The sequence below is a fragment of the Callospermophilus lateralis genome, chromosome 1 (assembly GCF_048772815.1).
Source record: "Callospermophilus lateralis isolate mCalLat2 chromosome 1, mCalLat2.hap1, whole genome shotgun sequence".
In the NCBI taxonomy this organism is placed as follows: Eukaryota; Metazoa; Chordata; class Mammalia; order Rodentia; family Sciuridae; genus Callospermophilus; species Callospermophilus lateralis.
Genome location: NC_135305.1, coordinates 223,788,730 through 223,807,464, shown reverse-complemented (window position 1 = coordinate 223,807,464; position 18,735 = coordinate 223,788,730). Strand labels below are relative to the sequence as shown.

The 18,735-nt window shown below is 54.9% G+C and overlaps 1 protein-coding gene across 3 annotated transcripts; it reads right to left on the bottom strand.

The window, feature by feature from the left end:
• Nucleotides 1–5,360: 5,360 nt before the first annotated feature.
• Nucleotides 5,361–15,103, bottom strand: Abhd17a (abhydrolase domain containing 17A, depalmitoylase). 3 transcript variants are annotated; one of them, XM_076852371.1, is made up of 5 exons: nt 14,959–15,103; nt 10,597–11,172; nt 8,172–8,366; nt 5,931–6,110; nt 5,361–5,827 (listed from the first exon to the last, which is right to left on the bottom strand). In XM_076852371.1, exons 2-5 carry the CDS (start codon nt 10,926–10,928, stop codon nt 5,602–5,604), a joined length of 933 nt encoding a protein of 310 aa, XP_076708486.1. In that variant the 5' UTR covers nt 10,929–11,172; nt 14,959–15,103; the 3' UTR covers nt 5,361–5,601. The 3 variants fall into 3 exon arrangements, with proteins under 3 accessions (XP_076708486.1, XP_076708501.1, XP_076708495.1); XM_076852386.1 differs by having other exon boundaries at nt 15,024–15,044; XM_076852380.1 differs by lacking the exon at nt 14,959–15,103 and adding an exon at nt 11,471–14,884.
• Between the last annotated feature and the right edge of the window lie 3,632 nt (nt 15,104–18,735).

Genomic DNA, 18,735 nt, shown 5'->3' with positions numbered 1-18,735 from the left:
AGGCAAGCACTCTACTACTGGGCCACAACCCCAGCTCCACTCTTAGCCGCTTTTATCTTTAACTTTGAGAAAGGGTCTCGCTAAGTTCCCAGGCTGGCTTTGGGCTTAGGATCCTCCACCTCCAAAAAAGGGATCACAGATGTGGCCACCAGGTCCAGCTCCTTCACAGAGCTTTACAAGTATGCTCCTTGCTCTGGGCACAGCTTACCAAGGTGTGAAATATGCCATGCCCTTGGACCTTCCTACTAAAGTGCCCAAACATACTCACAAGGAAACCTGTTCAGGCTTGGTACAGTTGCACTGTGTGTAATGAAACAAGGAACAAGTGTCAGCTACCAGATGAAGGGGACGCTGTGCCTGCTGGGACACTCAGCAGAACTGCCTGTCCTAGGGGACAGACTCCGGGTCTGGGGCGAGCCCCGCCTGTAGTCTGCTTTCTCTTTGCACTGGTCTCTGTGTGTGGAGACTCTCCCAACCTGTCAGCAGCCCAGAACAGTGAGTGGGTGTGAGCGAGCTGTGAGGAGATGGCAGATCGGCTCCTCAGAAGAACCCCAGGCAGTGAGTGCCCGGCCCTGCCACCACTAGCACTTGCAGGCATGAGCCGTCCCCTTCTGCTGTGCCTGCCAGTGAACAGGAGTCCCCACCACCCGTACAGCTGAGGCACAGTGGGATGAACGGCCTGGGTGCTGAAGGGTTTATTTAAATCATGCACATTTTGTTACATAACTGATAACTTATCCCCATAACCATCTACATTTATCTCTACTCCAACATGAACTCAGTACTTACCACGGTCTGGTGGTGGCCCACATGCAGGATGGCAAGCAGCTGAAACATCAGGCCTGGTGAGAGGGTGCAAGTGGCCACATGGTCTCAGATGCAGGACAGAAATGATGCTGTAGAACACTGCTCAGGAAGCACCAGCCACCCACCATGCTAGGAGTTCCACAGCGGCAGGAGGGTCCAGCTCTTGCTGGCACATGTTCCCAGCAACTCAAGCCAAATCCAGAGCCCAGACCTCTGGAAAAGGGCTCACGGAGACCCCATCCAGGCTGCAGCCAACTGCAGGGGGTCTTCTCTGCAAGGCTGGGCCACACGGGGTGGGGCCTGTCGCTCCTCCAGTCCCCCCACCCTCTGGAAGATGAAAAGCCCTAAGAACTATCCAGCTGTAACAGGGTCAGGTGGACAGAGGTTTGGGGGTTTTTCTTTTCCGGGGGTTGGGGTAATGGGGTCTTGCTGTGTCCCCCTGGCTGGTCTATGTTCCGATCCTCCTGCCTCAGTCCTCAGGCATGTGGTACTGCACCAAGGAAGTTTTTAAGGGCACCACCTAGAGTGGTGCACTTCGCAGCTTTGGGATGGGCACTCCCTGAGTGACCCTGGCCAGGGCCTTGCCTCAGAACCCCTTTCCTTTTGTACACATGAACCCTGTCTGTGCCTGCTCTGAACCAGGTTCTGGGGACAGGCAGTATAGAGCTTGAAGAAGTGTGTCAAAGTGTTCTTCCCAAGCCACATGTGCTCCTGTGTTCTGGAGTTCTGGAGAGTTCTGGAGGGTTTCTCTCTTGGACCCTATGGAAGACCACCATGGTCTGTGGCAGGAGTTTCAAAATGGGAAGGAGGCAGACCAGAAACTCAGGCTGGCCCCTGGGCCACATGATGCAGGGTGGGGGCCCACCTGGCTGAACCAACACAGTCAACAGGTCAGTTCTGCACCCCAACCCCGGGCCAGGCACCTGGACCCAGGTGAACAGACAGACCAGCCCTTCCTGGGCAGCATGCATTCCTGCAACCAGGTTCACAGTGCCCTGAGCAGTGACCTGAAGAGGAAGGAGGTGGCACTGCCCCAGAGGCTCATGTCCAACCAGAGGCCATTGTGAGTGGAGGAGGGGACAGAACCCCAGAGAGCATCCAACCTCTCCACCCTATGTCCAGGCAGAGCAGAGACCACGGTGCGGGTCCTGCCAGCCCAGTGTCATGGGAAGACACCACGACCTGTAGCTGCCAATGAAGGAGAGAAGCATGGATGGCCCCCGGTGCTGGAACCCAGAGGGAATGCCAGCCTGGGGCACTCAGGTCCCTGAGGAGGAGCCAGAGGTGGTGGCATTAGGTATTGCCTCAGATATGGCCAGTTATAAGTGCTTGTGTCCTCCTGGGGTGGGCCTGTCTTCCTGGACAGGTCCTGTCCATGGGTCTCTAAGAACCACAGCATGTCTAGGCCACAGGGTCACCTGGCTGGTGAGCCAGGGAACAGAACCTGGTCTCTGCCCTCAGAGATCTTGTCTGAAGTGTGTCGATGACAGATGACATGAGGAGGGCCCATGAATCAGCCTCTGGGCTAGGAGACACTGCTGCTATTGGGGTATAAACAAGTGTATCCCGGAAAATCTACAAAATAGAGAATTGGAAGTTGGCCTTCGTCCCAGGAATCCTGGCGATTGGAAGCAGAAGGGGGAGGTGCTTCCTGGAATAGACTGCTGGCTTCCCAGGGACCCAGATCAAGGTGGGTGGGAAGGGGTCGAGGGAGAGGGCTGAGTTCCTGTATCCAGGTAGGGCCCAGGCACTGAGGTCACCCAAACAGTCTGCAGTTCACTGTCCAGCGCAACTCCATGTCTCGTGAAATGAGCAGCCACCAGAGAAAACAGTGCCTTGAGCTGGCCATGTGTGTGCCACAGGTGCCTGTCAGCGAGACTGAAGGGACAGAGAGCCGAGTTCACACCAGCCACAAGGGCATCCCAAACAGCAGTATGCACAGCTGGGGAAGCCTTCGGGTTCCTCTATCACAGAGCACCTACTAGAATGAGGATTACAAGTACTCAGTACAAGGCATCAAGTATTCGAGATGGCACTTTAATTGCAACTTAATCTACAAATCTAAGCAATCCTAATTAGAAAAAAAACAGGGCAGGGAAACAAGAAGAACTCGCCTGGTGTCACTGACAAAAAAGAAACCTGCCCAAGAAAAGGAGGGGAAAAGGTCCTCTGGACATATGTAGCTAGGCAGTGGGGTTCCAGCACGCGGAGGAAAGGGGCCAGTCGAGCCTCAGCACGCAATAGGACAATGGAGGAAAAAATGTTTTTGGAAAAACTAAGTCAAAGCAAATGATTTGGAAATAAGTTTTGCTGTTTACCAGAAGTATTTTCTAATATTAGACAGTATTCTTTTGTCTAATATTAGACAAAAAAAATCTAAATATATATGTATAAAATATACATATAGAAGTCATTTCATCTCTAAAAGAAACTACCAAGTGTTTTATAATCTTGTATTTGAACATTTTTCTGAACATGACACAGAACATAGAAGCCATGGTGAAAAACTAATAATCACTAATAACAACTTTAAATACCTGGCATTAAAAAAAAAAAAAAAACCTACAAAGACAAATGAGGATACACTTTTGACAACAAAAAGACTAATTTCCCTAATATATAAATTGTTCCCCCCAAATGACACCAAGACCCAATTCAAAAATGGGCAAATAATATGAAATACAAATGGCTTTTAAATATATACATGTTTATAACAAAGACATATTTTCCGACTTCAAAATATTAATAGTGGTAGGAACTACTAACATCAAAATGACCTGACATTAGTATTCTAAAAAGTTAATTACAGGAATTTCAAATGAAGCTACAATAACATACCATTTTATGCCTACCACATCTGCAAAACAAAGCTTGAGGAACACCAAACGTCTCCTGTGTTGTGTGGAGGGGACAACTTGGGCACCTTCCGCATCTACACAATGTCCTTTGCCCTAGCACTTCTGCGGTGAGGAATTGAGCCCAAAGAAATATTCCTGCTGGAGTACAATGACAAGAATAGGCCAGGTGTATGGTTCAGTGGTAGGACCAATACTTTGGACTGGAGCTCTGGGATCCAAGCCCAGCAGCCAGAAATAAATACGTAATAAAACATAAATCAGGGCTGGGGATGTGGCTCAAGCCGTAGCGCGCTCGCCTGGCATGCGTGCCCCACTAGGTTGATCCTCAGCACCACATAAAAATAAAGATTTTTGTGTCCACCGAAAACTAAAAAAAATAATAACATAAAAAATCATAAAAGAAAAACCTTTAAAAAATAAAATTTTTAAAAAATTATAGTTAACCCCAATAGGAGCATTGCTCTTCATTACGGAAGGCTGAAGAGAACCCACGTTTCTATCGACAGGAAACAGGGTAAATGAACCAGTACTAGAAAAATACTGTGCAACCATTAAAACGAAATGAGTTTGTGTCCGAGCACACCGTCCACTCCCAGCTGCGTTAAGAGCCCTAGTAAAGGGACGGTCCTTTCGATGACCCTCAGGCAGGTGTGCGTGCGCACCTTTGACGGTCAGGAAGGGCCCCGCCCCGGGGGAACCGGCCGTGAGGACCACAGCGGGAAGCACGCCTCCACGTTGGCTCCAGATGCCTCCGGGCTCCGCGAGTTTTCTGCCGGGTGCCCGAACGCGCTTCTGCTCCCCGGCGCTGAGGGTCGGGTCTGACGGCGCCAGGCGCCGGTCGGCGAACCCCCGCACGGACGCGCCCCACCGCGGCGCGGGTTCCTTCCAAAAGCCCAGGGGCCTCCCCGCGCTCCCATCCGCGGGACTCGCGGACCGCACACCGAGGAAACCGCGGAGCCGGGCAGAGGCTGTCCCCGGCGGAGAGCGAGGAGTAGCCACTTACCACGGTCCCGGGGCCATGGAATCCACTTCCGGATGCGCGCTGCGCCGCTTCCGCTTCCGCTCGCCGCTGACCCGAAAGCCACGCCCTCTGCTCCCGTTTCCCCACCCAACCCCCGGGCTTAGGTACCGCAGGACCTTAAAGGGACCGCAAACTATAGCTAGGCTGAGCCAGATCGAGGTCATGGTCTCTCCACCGCCTGCCTGGTCGCGCGGCACAGGCTGAGGGGATGACCGAGGCCAAAGTGGGTGATTGACCCTAGAGATCGCAAGACATGGAAGGACCTGGAGAACACAACGCAAACGGCCCTTGGAGGGTACAAGATCTGGCGTGTGACTGGAAGAACCAGAACTGGATGCATCCTAACAGGAGTGCTCCCCGCGACCCCAAACCTCAAAACTTGCTCCCCGGGGAGATCCATGGAACAGCCATTGTTCTAGGAATCTGTTCTCCGTTTGCAAAGGAAGCCGCATGGTCCCACTTCTGGGCCTGAGGAGCCTGGCACTTATGGGTCCAGAATGGGCTCCCCCCAGAGCAAGCTGCAACTAACCACAGTTTGCTGCAAGGGCTGCCCTGGAACAGGGCTTAACCAGCCTCTCTGGTATGTGCTAAGGCCAAGAACCCTGGAATCCCTGCTCCTCTTGGAGCTCACCAAGACCCGGAAAGCGTATGAACCACAAAAAGGAAAGGAACCCTAAAATCTTAAATCTTTAATTTGTTTTCACGTCTTTTCTTCTTTTTGCTTTCAAAAGGAAGAGAGCATAGCTCTATCTCCTGTACAATGTCCATGGCCCCTGGGCCGGGGCGGGGTCACGGCTGCCTGCCTGCTGCCTGGGAGTCCTGGGGGTCCACATGCAGCCCCCAGGGCTGCAGCAGGACAAGTCCAGGCGGCTGCCTTATTGCTGAAGTCCCGGCGCAGTGGTGCACAGGTAGCCGCTAGGCGCGCTGGCTGGGCAGCTCTTGGGAGATGAAGCGGCGTAGGCGCTCCAGGTACTGACTGTAGAGCTCAATGTCGTTGTGCCCAGCGCCCTCTACCCACAGTGGCTCGACGGCCTTGGGGCAACGTTCGTACAGCGCCAGCCCATGGGAGAAGTCGATCACCTCGTCCTCCGTGCCGTGGATTATGAGCACGGGCGATGTGATCTTGGACACCTTCTCAATGCTGCGGAAGGGGGCCAGGCAGGGCAGGTCAGCTGTTTGCTCCAGCCCAGCCCCCTCCCTGCCCCTCAGCACTACCCACCCCACCCCCACGTGCCCTGGCTCACTTGGGGAACGCATCGAAGCAGTAGGTCTTCTTGGTGTCAGGAAAGGCAACGCGCATGCCCGAGGTGAGAGGCGAGTGCAGCACCACCGCAGCGCACTCGTAGCGCGAGGCCAGGTCCACTGTGGGTACTGTGCCAATGCTCTGCCCGTACAGGATGATGCTGTCCGGGCTGATGCCATACCTGGCGGCGGCCAGGACAAGGTCAGCCTAGGCCTGAGGCAGCCCCCACAGTGACCAGGGCAGGTCTCTGCGCTCCTCTCAGAAATGGGTACATAGCGCTGTCAGCAGCCTCACCACCCACCCTCCTCCCTGTGTTCCTACCACGCATGTACTGGGACTCGCTGTGGAGAGGCATACCTGGTGAGGGAGCTGGGGGTGCAGGGCAGGACCTAACCACTCCCACTCTCCCCCTCCCCCCACATTTGATCAGAGCAGACCTAGGTTCAGCCTGCTGCCGCTACACTGCAACCAGCTTCAGGACCCCTGGTTCCTGAACAAAGCCTTTGCCGTTGTAAGGTTGTGGGGCTCTCCTCCTCTGCACCCTTCCCACCCACTCTGGTTGTTAGGAACTTAGGTGGCTGTGTCCCTCCCTGGATGTCTCAGCCAAGTTTGGGGCCCCCAGTACCCAACTAAGGGCTTGGTACAACACAGACAAGCAGTTGTGGCCGTGGCTGCAGCAGGTGGATGCCACCTCATCCACACAATGGTGCCAGGACCCAGATGGCCTTCCACCACCAGCTCCCACCTCTGGGCCTGGCCCCTCCACACTCTGCTGTCTGCACATCCAGCAGGTCTGTGTGCAGCCCATCTGCTCAGCCTTGGCTGATCTAGCACTGCACTGGCTCCCATGTAGGGACCCACTGGCTACCCTCCCCATACAGGATGCCACAGCTCTCCTCCCAGAAGCTCCTGACCCTGGTTCCAAGGGCCACCTTTCCTGGTGCACAGAGGCCATCCTGTGTTCTACCTGGACAATCCACAGGGAAATCTGACTCTACCTCTTTGCCCACCCAAAGGCCACCAATACAGGTCCCCAGCTTGTACCCAGACCCCCAGCTCTGCCTCAGGCTCACTGGCTTGCTCCCAGCCTCAATGGCCACTACTGTGCTGAGTGCTTGGACAAAAAAAGCCTGTCCTGAATGGAGCCAGTCTTTGTCCCCAGGTCTCCCTACCTCCCACTGACTCACAGCTGTGGAGGTAAGACAACAGGTCCCTGTGGAGGTAAGAGAACAGGACAGTGCAGGTGGCAGGACAGATGAACAGTTTCATATCCCCCACTGGGCTGTGACTCTGCCAGAGCCTGAGGCAGTGGGGACAGAAGTGAGCAAGCTGAGAACACTGTACAGGAGCCACAGGGGAAGGTATGCTCAGATGGGTCCCCAGTGCCAGGTGCTAGGGGACTGGGCTCTGCAACAGCCTGGCATATCTCCATGGTGACCAGGGCTCCCACCTCCCTTGGGCACCTTCCCAGTGTTGCACCTGGGCCCTACCAGAGGGGGTCAAACCAGTCAGCCAGGAAGGGCCATGGTGGGCAGCCCTGAGCAGGAGGACTGGGTTGGGCTGCCCACCCTCTACAACAGTGCTAAGATGAAGCCGCACTCTGCAAACACTGGTTTAGGGGCAGTGTAGCACTCTGAGGTGGGGCAGGGAGGACTGCCTGGGACCTGGATGACCAGGAGAGCAGGGTATGGACAGAGGGACCACATGACTAAGAGTCTGGAGACAGGCTGGCCCAGACCTCAGGTGTGAGCTGAAGCCCATACCCACGGATCCCCCAACCAACTTAGGCTCCAAAATGCTGAACAGAGTCCTCCAGACTCAGTTGCAAGACCTACCTGCCCACTGCCCCAGGATAAGCTGTGCTCCACAGTCACACCCCCCCAATCCAGACAGAGCAGGCCACGCCCACCCTGTACCCTAAGGGGCCCTTGTGTCTCAGGCTTCCACACAGCTCTCAACTACCACCTTCTGATCTCAGTGTCCTGTCCAGCCTTTCATACCTGGCAGAGCTTCATTGACCTTAGACAGCTGTTGTCTAATGAGGACCCAGGAGCAGCTGCTCCCCAATCCCAGGCCAGCCCGGCCCCACCTCAGTCAAAAGGAGATGGGCAACTACACCCCAAGGCCTCTACAGATCTCTCTCTTGAAGGTCCACCCAGCAGGACCTGGTGCCCGCTTCCTCTCCCCCCAAGAAAGCTTGGTCACTCCCTGGGGAGCAGAACAGCTGACCTGTGGCCCTCACCTCGTGCGCAGGGCCTGCCAGGCAGCATCGATATCTGCATAGAGATTCTTCTCGGAGGGCCTGCCTGAGCTCACGCCATAGCCAGAGTAGTCATAGGAGAAGATGTTGCAGCTGATGCGGGTGCCCAGGCCGATGTAGAAGCTGCTCATCTGACCCAGGTCCACTGCGTTGCCATGCGAGAAGAGAACTGTGTACCTGGGGGCACAGGTCAGGGGGACAGGAGCACAGGCCTGGCCTGGGGAGACTGTCCCAGGGCAGAGGACTTGTGACAGTCCATCCTGGCAGCCAGAGGCACCTGTCACCTCATCTACTTCCCTCCCAAATGGCCACACAACCAGCAAGGGCAAGGCAAAGAAAGATGGCCCAGCTCCACCTCCAAGGTTCCAACAGGGACAGGACGAGACCATTGGCCAGGGCATGAGCCACCTGGGCTGCAGAATGGCCAGCTCCTCTCACTGGGTTGGCTGGCCATGATGTCAGGCTTCCTTCTGAAAGGAATGCTTCAGACAAACCATAAGCTCTTTTCAAATTGCACATATTCAGATAAAATGAGCACAGTGACACTGGTTTTGCACGAGGGGTAATTCTCAATGCCCACCTTAAAAACTAAGTTTGACACTTCCTCTGGAATCTCCCTGCACCACCGTTTCCTTGCCACACCTTCAAGCTGTTTTTATCTTATTTTTTTTTATAACTGCATTTTTCATACCTTTATTTTATTTGTTTTTCATGTGGTGCTGAGGATAGAACCCAGGGCCTACCACTGAGCCCCAGCCCAGCCCCATCAAGCTGGTTTTAATTGCACATATTCAGCCATAACACACACTGGCCAAAAAGGGCTGAAATGAAGAAGGTGAGCCTGGGCTGAATGGGACAATGCCCCATGTGAACTGTGGATTCAGTGAGGCCTGCCTCGGGAACACCCCTGCCACCCGTTTTTCACTAGTGCTCACATAAGCTGTTTGTAAATTATACATACTCAGCAATAATGAGCAATGGTCCCAATAGGCCAAATCGAAGACCATGAGCATGCCACCTCAGCTGGGAGACAATCCTACGCCCACTTTGTGAATCAAGTTTGCAACATCCTCTGGAACCTTCCTACCTCTGCCATTTTGCTGCTGCTCCTACAGTCCTTTTCAGATCCCACCTGCTCCATGGAAATGAGCGCTGGGCCTGAAGGGCCTCAATGAAGAAGGTGAACCTGGCACCTCAACTGGAGACAGTTCCCAATGCCCTCTTTTTCTTTTTGGTGGGAGGGCGAAGGAAACTGGGATTGAACTCGGGCACTCGACCACTGAGCCCCATCCCCAGGCCTTTTTTGTATTTTACTTGGAGACAGGATCTCACTGAGTTGCTTAGGGCCTCACTTTTGCTGAGGTTGGCTTTGAACTCACAATCCTGCCTTAGCCTCCTGGGCCACTGGGATTATGGGTGTGCACCACTGTGCCCAGATTTCCCAATGCCCTCTTTTGGGAATTCACTTTGAACCTACCCCTGACACTACTATTTCCCTGCCCATTTGAAGGGGGACCCACAATGTGAGCTTGGCAAGCTACAGCAGTTACCACTTCCAGCCCCACTGGACAGCGGTCATCTCTGCTGCAGAAACTCTCCTGGGATGGCCTGATAGTCTCTGGGGTGCTCACACTCCTGCCACTGCTAGGAACCTCCCTAGACCAGGAGCTGCACTGCTGTGAGCTGGGCCCCACCCAAAACCCCACACATGAATAAAGACAATGCTGCTCACAGAGGCCTGTGCCCATCCTATAAGACCTGAGGTGGGATGAGGCCTTGCTGTAAGTCAAACAAGAGCAAATACCAGGCAGGCCCTGGTCCTGGCCCATGGGCAGCTTCCTCTGGCAGTACCAGCCCAGCCCAAAGGTAATAGCTTGCCCTTTGGACTCAGATCCCTGCTTGGTAAGAATGCCTACTGCCCCACCTCTGCCCCCACCCCTCTGGCTGGAGCTTAGGAGATACGACCCTTGAGAGCAGGTGGCAAGGCAATCACTAGAGTTCCACTTGAATCACCTGGCTTGCCCACCCTGAGCCTCAGTGTCCTCATCCCCAAGAGGCAGCACACGGGGGGGGGGGGGCTCTCCTGAGGACTGCACGTGGAAAGGCTCTGCACTGAGGGCCTGAGGTAGTTCTGTAGCAGCACAGGTGCGGGGCCTGGTCTTGCCCAAATCTGGACAGTAGCTCCATTGGTAATAGGAATCAAGACAGGGAGGATAAGGGAACCCATGCCCACGCCAACTAGATGGCCTTGCATCCTGGCTCTGGCACTTGGGGAGGCCACTACCAACCATGCCAAGTACCATTCTTAGCACCCTGGGTAGAAACAGGAATCCAAGAATAGAGCATCCTGGGCCAGGTGCATGCCTGCCTGCTCCCAACCCCATCCCAAAAACCCTCCAGCTCTCACCTGGCACCAGGCACGCAACGCACATACATGCAGGAGATGCGATTGCCACGGGTGCTCTTAGTCAGGAAGACCTCGATGGTGTCAAGTTCACGCTGGCTGTACTGGAAGTCAGCACGTTCAGTCAGGTGGACCTTCCAGCGCCCTGGGGTGCCGGCAGAGACTCTCAGGGACCCTGAAGGGGCAGCTCCAGCCCCTCCAGGCCCTGGCTCAGGCTCAGGCAGCAGTGAGTAGGTAGGCTCTGGAGGCAGGAAGGCGAGCTTGGCAGCAATGCGGCCAGGGCACGGTGGGCAGCAGAAGAGGCAGCAGAGTTCGCTCACTGACAGGCCGTTCATGGCGGGCGCCGGGCCCTTCACTGGGCCTCTTCAGGGGAACCCACCAACAAGGCTGCCCAGCCTCACTTGGCAGGGGAGATGCAGGGGTGCTCCAAGATGCAGGCAGTGGGGAGGGCGTCTCCCAGGCCACCACCCCAGACAAAAGCCCCGTTAGGAGGCTGCAGCCCAGCCCCACTGCCGTCCAAGCTGAGCCCCCAGGAGCCTTGCGGCCACAGGTCTCCATGTCGTCGTGCAGTGGGAAACCCTGCAGGGGACACAGAAATGTGGGCTCCTTCAGGGAAGCTGGGGGCCCAACCTGTGCCAGGTGGGAAAGTGTAGTCCCAAACCCATTAATCGCAGATCCTCAGGGCCCAATCTGATCCTCTCCTGCTCAGACTGCTACACGGGCAGCCTCAGGCCAGGCCCAGCCCCAGCCCCAGCCCACACCAGAAGGAGCCTCCTGCCACCCCTCCTCAGCTTGTAATCCCCAACTCTTGCCATTTCCACCCAGCTATGGCCTGTAGGACATGCCAGGCCATCAGACCCGTCCCACCAGCACACACCCCTAGCTCTGAGTCCTGGGAGACCTCCTCACGCCCAGGATTCTGTCCATCCTGTTGTCCAGACCTTTCCCCAGTTCATCTCTGTGCAATCTTTCATCTGGCCACCCTCAGATGACAAGGGAAGCCGAGGAATGCACAGGTCTCGAATTGAGGGGACCCAGGAGTACACAAGTTCTTCCCTGTGAGTTCACAGGACCTTGGTGTCCAGAAAGGAAATCAGCAAACAAAGGCTCAGTTTGGGCAGAGGCCACTGAGCTGGGAACAATGGCTCTTCCCTGTGCTTGGGGCAGGCGGGTGGGAGGGTGGGGCCTAGGGAGCCTGGAACTCCTTCTCCAGCACTGGACTCTCTTCAGCAAGCATCGTCCCTCCAGGACATCCATCTTTTCACACCACAATTTTTTTTTTTTTTTTTTGTACTAGGGATTGTACCCAGGGGCACTTAACCAATGAGCCACATCCCCAGCCCTTTTTATATTTAGAGACAGGGTCTCACTAAGTTCGGGTGACTCACTGAACATCCCTGGGCCTCAGTGTCCTCCTGTACAAATGTGGATGCCACTTGCCTCACAGGGGACATAAATGAAAGGAAGAGTTAACTGGAAGATAACTCCTGGCTTGGACTGGGGATTCAGACATTACTCCTCTTGCAGGATGCCATGAAATGTGTTAAACCAACAACAGCTAAAGTGCCAAAGCAATTTCCACCACATAGGGAGTCCCAGACCACAGATCAAGAAAACACAGGTCTGAGGAAAACCTACGCACCCACTGTGTTTCCTTTGCAAACAGAACAAGGGCAACAAACACACAGCTCAATTTCCACAGAGAATACCTGGTTATGCCCAGTTTTGAGTCACAGCATTTGAAGAACACTGGGCCATCAGGACATGGTTCAGAGGCAAATGGGAACACACACTAGTGCATATGAAACTGTAGGCCCACAGACTCAGCTGGGGTGGGGCAGAAACACAGCTGTTCCTCTGGAACTGAGACATGGGCAGGGTCTGGAGAGAGCCATATCCCAGTCACAGGATCCAGTGGCACAAGGAGGAAACCTGTGAGAGCCAGGCAGACACAAGGACAACACAGGGCAGAATGCAAGCCTCATGTAAGAGTCCTTTTCAGAGGGAGAGTCTATGATGCTGGCACTCAAACAGAGGTATCCCCCACCAGGGGACACTTGGTGCTATTTGAAGATATCTGTGATTGTCACAATTGGAGGTGCTCCTGGAATAGAGTGAGGCTGCTCAGCACCCTGCTGGCCAGGATGCCCCATTAGAGAATGACCCAGGCCCAAATATCCACAATGTCAAGACTGAGAAATGTCAGCATCAACATACTCTCCACCAGGGGTGTTCCACTGGTGACAGGTGGCTTGGAGGGGGTCTCAGTCCTGGAGAAAGGCTTGTCTGAGTACTCAGGGAGCAAGTTGGAGGCCCCTAGCAATCCTGCAGATTGACAAGACTGGTCTCCACCCTCCAGATCCAATCCAATTTGTCCCCAGGTCTGATGGCTCTACCTGCCTCTACCCTCACCACAACCACCTTTTCCCCTCCTCCAGCACCCTGCCCTAGACTGGGGCAACGGCCTCCACTCGCAGCAGTCTCTCTTCAGCAAGCACCATCCCTCCAGGACATCCATCTTTTCACGCCATAATTTTTTTTTTTTTTTTTTTGGTACTAGGAATTGTACCCAGGGGCACTTAACCAGTGAGCCACAACCCCAGCCCTTTTTATATTTAGAGACAGGGTCTCACTAAGTTTCTTAGAGCCTTGATAAACTGCTGAGGCTGGCTTTGAACTAGCAATACTCCTGACTCAGCCTCCGAGCCACTGGATTACAGGCGTGCACCATCGCGCCAGGCTTCCCACCACAAATCTGACTGCCAAGCCACTTTCCTTCTAGGGTATCCTGTGGCCTCCCACTGTTCCCAGATCCCATCCCTCTGTACCACCTGCCTGCCAGATCTACAGTTAGGCTCGGACCAACTCTCAGGTCTCACTACCTTGCTCTCAGTTCTCCAGAAGACATACACCTACATCCTGTCACCCTGAGCACCCCCCAACCTGCTGGTCATTCTCCTCCCTGCATCTCACTCCCAATGCTCTCTGGATCCTCGACACCTGCCGGGACTGCTCCTACACTTTCACAGTTCCAGGCTAGTGTCCATGGTACTCACCACTGCTTTTATTCACAAATTTAACCAGCTCCCAGCCACTTAAGTAGAAACACCACGTATGCAGGACCAGTAACTATGTACTTTGGCTCAATAACAATTTGCTGACTGGATGTTATGTGTTAAGGGGAAGGAGGAGAAGAGGAAGCCACAGGAAGATAACAAGCGCCTCTAGGGTCCACCAGTTTGTGTTAAGGTAGAGGCCCAGCATCTTCAAGTCAAGATGCTGGGACCTCCTGTGTGTCACTGATGGGTTGAACTGGGCAGTGCACACTCAGATGCCTCACTTACTGGGGACACACGCCTGGCACCCAGAACCCCAACTATTGCCACGACATGCACCTCAGTAGGGCTTTTTAAATTTTTTTCTTTTCAAACCCAGGGCATATTTATCACTGAGCTACACCCCCAGACTTGTGTGTTTTTGAGACAGGGTCTAATTGCTGAGGCTGGCTTTGAACTTGCTGTCCTGCTGTCTCAGCCTCCCAAGCTGCTGGAATTACAGGTGAATGCCACCCTGCTCAGCCCTCAGCTAGGTCTTATGAGAACCAACAAACAACCAGATAACTGCAACAATTTAAGACACCTACATATGACTGCCTGTGATGGCACCTCACCCAGCCAGCCAGAATGGGAAAGCTGCCAGAAGGAAGGTGTGGTTCAAGTGACCAGGTGTCAGAGGACTGGACAGGTGGAGGAGCAGGGACTAAGTACTGGAGGTGAAAGAGTTCCAGGAACCGCAGGCTTCCAACTATGGCAGAACGTGGCAGGAAGAGGGGTCAACAACAGGGGTCCCAGAGAGCCAGGGCTGGGTCAGGTCGAGCTCCTGAGCCCTGCTGTGTTGTTTGGACTTCATCCTGGGGCAAATGCGGGACACGCAGTCCTAAGTCGGAATGGCCATCATAGGTGAGGGGTTGTGCAACCAGCCCCGGCTGCTCCTGGAGACGGAGCGGAGACCGGGAAGCCTGCTCTGGGTTCCCAGCCCGCAGGAAGATGCCTGACAGGGGCGAGTGTGGAGCCCGGGCGGCCGACGCGGGCAGGTTCCGGGCAGGAACGAGTCCCCGGCTGGGCTGGGCACTCCCCGAAGCCCGAGGCCGAGCCCAGGAGAGTGGGCGCTGGGAAACGGACGGCGGGGCAGCAGCTCGCGACGCCGGCCCGCGGGCCGACCCCGGTCCTCGGACCCGCGGCCGCACCAGTGGTGCGGGGTCTCGGGGGCTTCCCACCTGGCCGGCCCGGCCGCGCGGCCCGGCCCGGCTCCCCAAACGGCCGCGGCCGACACCGGGCCGCTCCGCCCGCCCGGCCCGGCACTCACCGCCCCGTCCCGCGCCCCCCGGCCCCGGGGCCGCGCTCCATGGCTCCCCGGCCGCCCGCCCGTACGTCTTCGGTCCCTCGGCGCCCGGGCCCGGCCTCCTGCGCCGCCACCGCCGCCGCTGCTTCCCCGCGGGCGGAAGTGAGCCTCGCTCCCGCCACCGCCCCGGAAATGACGCGGGGATGCGCCGGGAGAGCAGCGCGTCCCGGGGGCGGGGCCGAAATTGGGGTGGAGCTATGGGCGGTGCTTGTGGCCCTGGGGCGGGGCCTGAGCTCCCATTTCATTCATTCATTTGTTTTCTTCCCTCCTCCTCCTCCTCCTCCTTCCCTACCACGTGGGAGGCCCTGGGTTAAATCCTCAGTCCTGAAAAACAAATATGTCTCTATATGCACATACATTTATATATGTGTGTATATGTACTTATATGTAGGTGTATATATGGACAACTGAACCCAGGGACTTGCACGTGCTCCGCTGCTGAGCTATGCCCTCAGATGAAGTGTTTTAGAGCTGGCAGGGGCGAGGGCGGAGCACCAAAAAGCACAGATCCACTCTTTGGGCCACAAGACACACACGGAGACTCCAGTGAAGGGGAGGAGCCTCCGAGGTGGCCCTGAGGCTCAATTCCCTACCTAGCATGGCTTGCCCCTCCCACCACAGACTCCGCCCACCCACCCACGCCAGGCACTTGGTAAAAGGTAAAGCCACTGCTGCCAACCTGAAACCTTTCAGAGGGTCAGTGCCCTTTCTTTCCGTCACCCGCACCCCCACCCCCACCCCAGACCAAGCCTGGCCCAGCCCATCCCGGGCCTTGCTCACACTGTCCCAGGCATCCTGACCTTGTGGCCAGGTTTGCTCCTTCCTCAGGGACATTTGCAGGGGCTGAGGAGCCTCCTTCCTGAGGTGCCCTTTCCCCATGGAGCCACACAGACCTACTTATCCCCAGAGTTCCATGAAAGGTCACCTCCCCAGAGAGCCTCCCTGATTGTGCTGATGCCTGTTATTGACATCGTGGTCCTTGCCACTCTGATCCTTTTAATCAGTTGTTTTCTTGTTTATTATCCAGTTTTTCTGACTCCTCAGACCATGAGCTCCCAGGGCAGGAACCCTGGCATCCGTCACCCCTGGGTTCCCAGTTATCCCTGTGCTGCCTGATAAGTCAATGGATGAATTATCATGGGGGATGAGAAGAACTTCCAACCCCAGAAAGGGTGAAAGAATGATCCAGGAGGCTCTGTGTGGGGTGGGGGCACGCAGACCTCAGGCTGTGGAGACCCCCGATTTCCCTCTGTTCTGAGACATTTAACCTGTTTGGGAGATAACTTGGCCAAAGGAATCAGGGTCTTAAAAAATGCTCTTGGGTCCGGAAAGCCCTGAGGGCCACATGTGGAAGGCCTGGTGTCCAGCCTGCGGCACTGTCGGAGGTGGTGACATCTGTAGGGGGTGGGGCCAGATGGGAGGGAGTTGGATCATTGGGGGTGTGCCCTTGAGGGGACACAGGGACCCAGCCCTTTCCCCTCTCTACTTCCTCCCCACCATGAGGCGAGCAGGTCTGTGCCATCCACTCCTGCCATGACACGACATCCTGACCTGCCACAGGCACAGAGCAATGGCTCCAAGCAGCAGCTGTGGCCGAAATCTCCATCCTTGTCCCTGATGACAATCCAATCACGAGACACAGTTTGAGAAGAAGGAAAAAAAGCACAGGAGAAACACAGGGGACGCCTGTCCCAGAGGCTGTGATTCTGCCCCTAAGCAGGAAAGGAGTGGGGTGTTCCAGAGGTGACTCAGAGGAAATGAGAAGAGGAGGAGAGGGTCAGGGAAGAAGGAGGTTGGGAAAAAGGAAAAGGCATGTGAATTTCAAGGCGATGAGGGATACAGTCAAAGCACCAACTGTAAACCTGCAACATGACGAACAAAAAAACCTGACACTGTGAGCTACAATAAGCCTTTCCTCCACTTAGGTTGATGTATCTAGGTGTTTTGTCACAAAGATGGGACACTAACAAAGTCTCTGAAGGTGTTTCTGAAAGAGATGAGCAACAGATCAGTGCACTGAGAAGACCCACCCACTGACACGTGGGTGTGGAAAGCATGGGATCCCTGAGGGATAGGGAAGAACAGAAATGTAAAGGAATGGTGGACTAAGGCCTCTCTTTCTCTGTTGGAGCTGGGACTTCCATCTCCTGCTGCTCCTGGGCCTCGGGTCTCCTGGTCAAACCAGGTCCTGGTCTTTGACTGGGTGGTAGCACCGGCTCTCCTGGTTTCCAGCCTGCAGTGGGCAGAAGGTGGCCAATTCCCATGATGAATGTCTTCCAAATATCTCTAAATATCTGCACTTTTGCTTCTCTGGAAAGCCCTGGCTAATACACATGGTTCAAAATCAAAAAGTCTGCCGACAAAGAGTATGCCTCAGTGCTAGACCACCTGCCAGGCATGCATGAGGCTCTCAGTCCCATGCCTAGTAAGAAAAAACAAGAATTTCCAAACTCTGTCCGTTAGAAGTCTATGACCCCTCTGCAAAGCAACAGGTTTCCCAGCTGGCCCGTCTCCAAGCTGAGAAATCCATGTGCCCTCTGCACCAGAGAGCCAGGGAGAAGAGCCCCACACCCTGCGCTTTTATTCGTTACATAAAGAGGAGCCTTTGACAAACTTACAGCTGACCATCTTCTCTGCCTCGGTGGCCTCAGGACCCTCCCGTGGTGCCACAGGAGCCGGCAGCTTGAAGACCTGTGCCCTCTTAATGGACATGTGGGTGTTTCTGGCTTTTTTTCTCCTGTGCTGAAGATGGAGTCAGAGCAGCACACACTCAGAAGTGTCCACCACTGAGCTGCCTGTAACCCGATTCTGGCTTTGGCTGGAACTAAACAGGGCACAGGAGATGTTTCCCCTGCGTGGGCAGTACCTGTGGGGACGGGGTGCTGGATGGGAGGTCCTCATGGGAGCGTCCATATCGCTGCCCAGGAAATAACTACCTCCTGCCTGAACCCCACCACAGTGAGACCCAGCCAGGGGATGCGGGGGACAAGGGTACAGGTGGTCTTTGGTCATTCCTCATGATCTGATGTGGTTGCTGAGATATTTTGGTTTTGCTTTGCGTTTCAGTGGTGATGAAAAGCCGGGAGCTGAAAACCAACTAGATGACTAAGAGAAGGTTTTCTCTTAAAAGCTAATATTTGGGGGCGCCGAGGTTGTGGCTCAGTCATAGAACACTCGCTTAGCACGCCTGAGCAGCACATAAAAATGAAATGTAGATGTTGTGTCCACCTACAACTAAAAAATAAACATTTTAAAAAATCAATATTTGGAACTGGGGGTGTGGCTCAGTGGCAGAGTGCTTGCCTAGCACGCACAAGGTCCTGGGTTTGAATGCCAGCACCACAAGACCCAAACGAAAAAGAAATTTTAAAAAATTAATGTTTATGCCGGGCCTGATGGCTTACACCTGTAAATCAGTGACTTGGGAGGCTGAGGTAGGAGGATGGCAAGTTCAGGACCAGCCTCAGCAACTTAGGGAGACTGTCTCAAAATTTAAAAAAATTCAAGGGACTAGGGCTATAGCTCAGTGGTGGAGCAACCCTCTGTTAATGAGCATGCTTATCAGGGTACACCCCAAAGGATGGAAGCAGGGACTGTGACAGAAGCTCAGGCGCACAGGTGAGCACTGTGAGCACACAGCAGGATGTCTCACCCATGTGTCCCCACAGGCATGAATGCACAGCACAGGAGGCCCATCCACTTGCTGGAGTATCACTCAGCCTAGAAGAGGAACCCCACCAC

Coding starts and splice junctions, on each gene's coding strand:
- Abhd17a (XM_076852371.1), bottom strand. CDS start 10,928: ATGAACGGCCTGTCAGTGAGCGAACTCTGCTGCCTCTTCTGCTGCCCA. Junction 6,111..8,171: donor TGGCAGGCCCTGCGCACGAG/GTGAGGGCCACA, acceptor GGCCGCCGCCAG/GTATGGCATCAGCCCGGACA. Junction 5,828..5,930: donor TGCTTCGATGCGTTCCCCAA/GTGAGCCAGGGC, acceptor CCCCTTCCGCAG/CATTGAGAAGGTGTCCAAGA.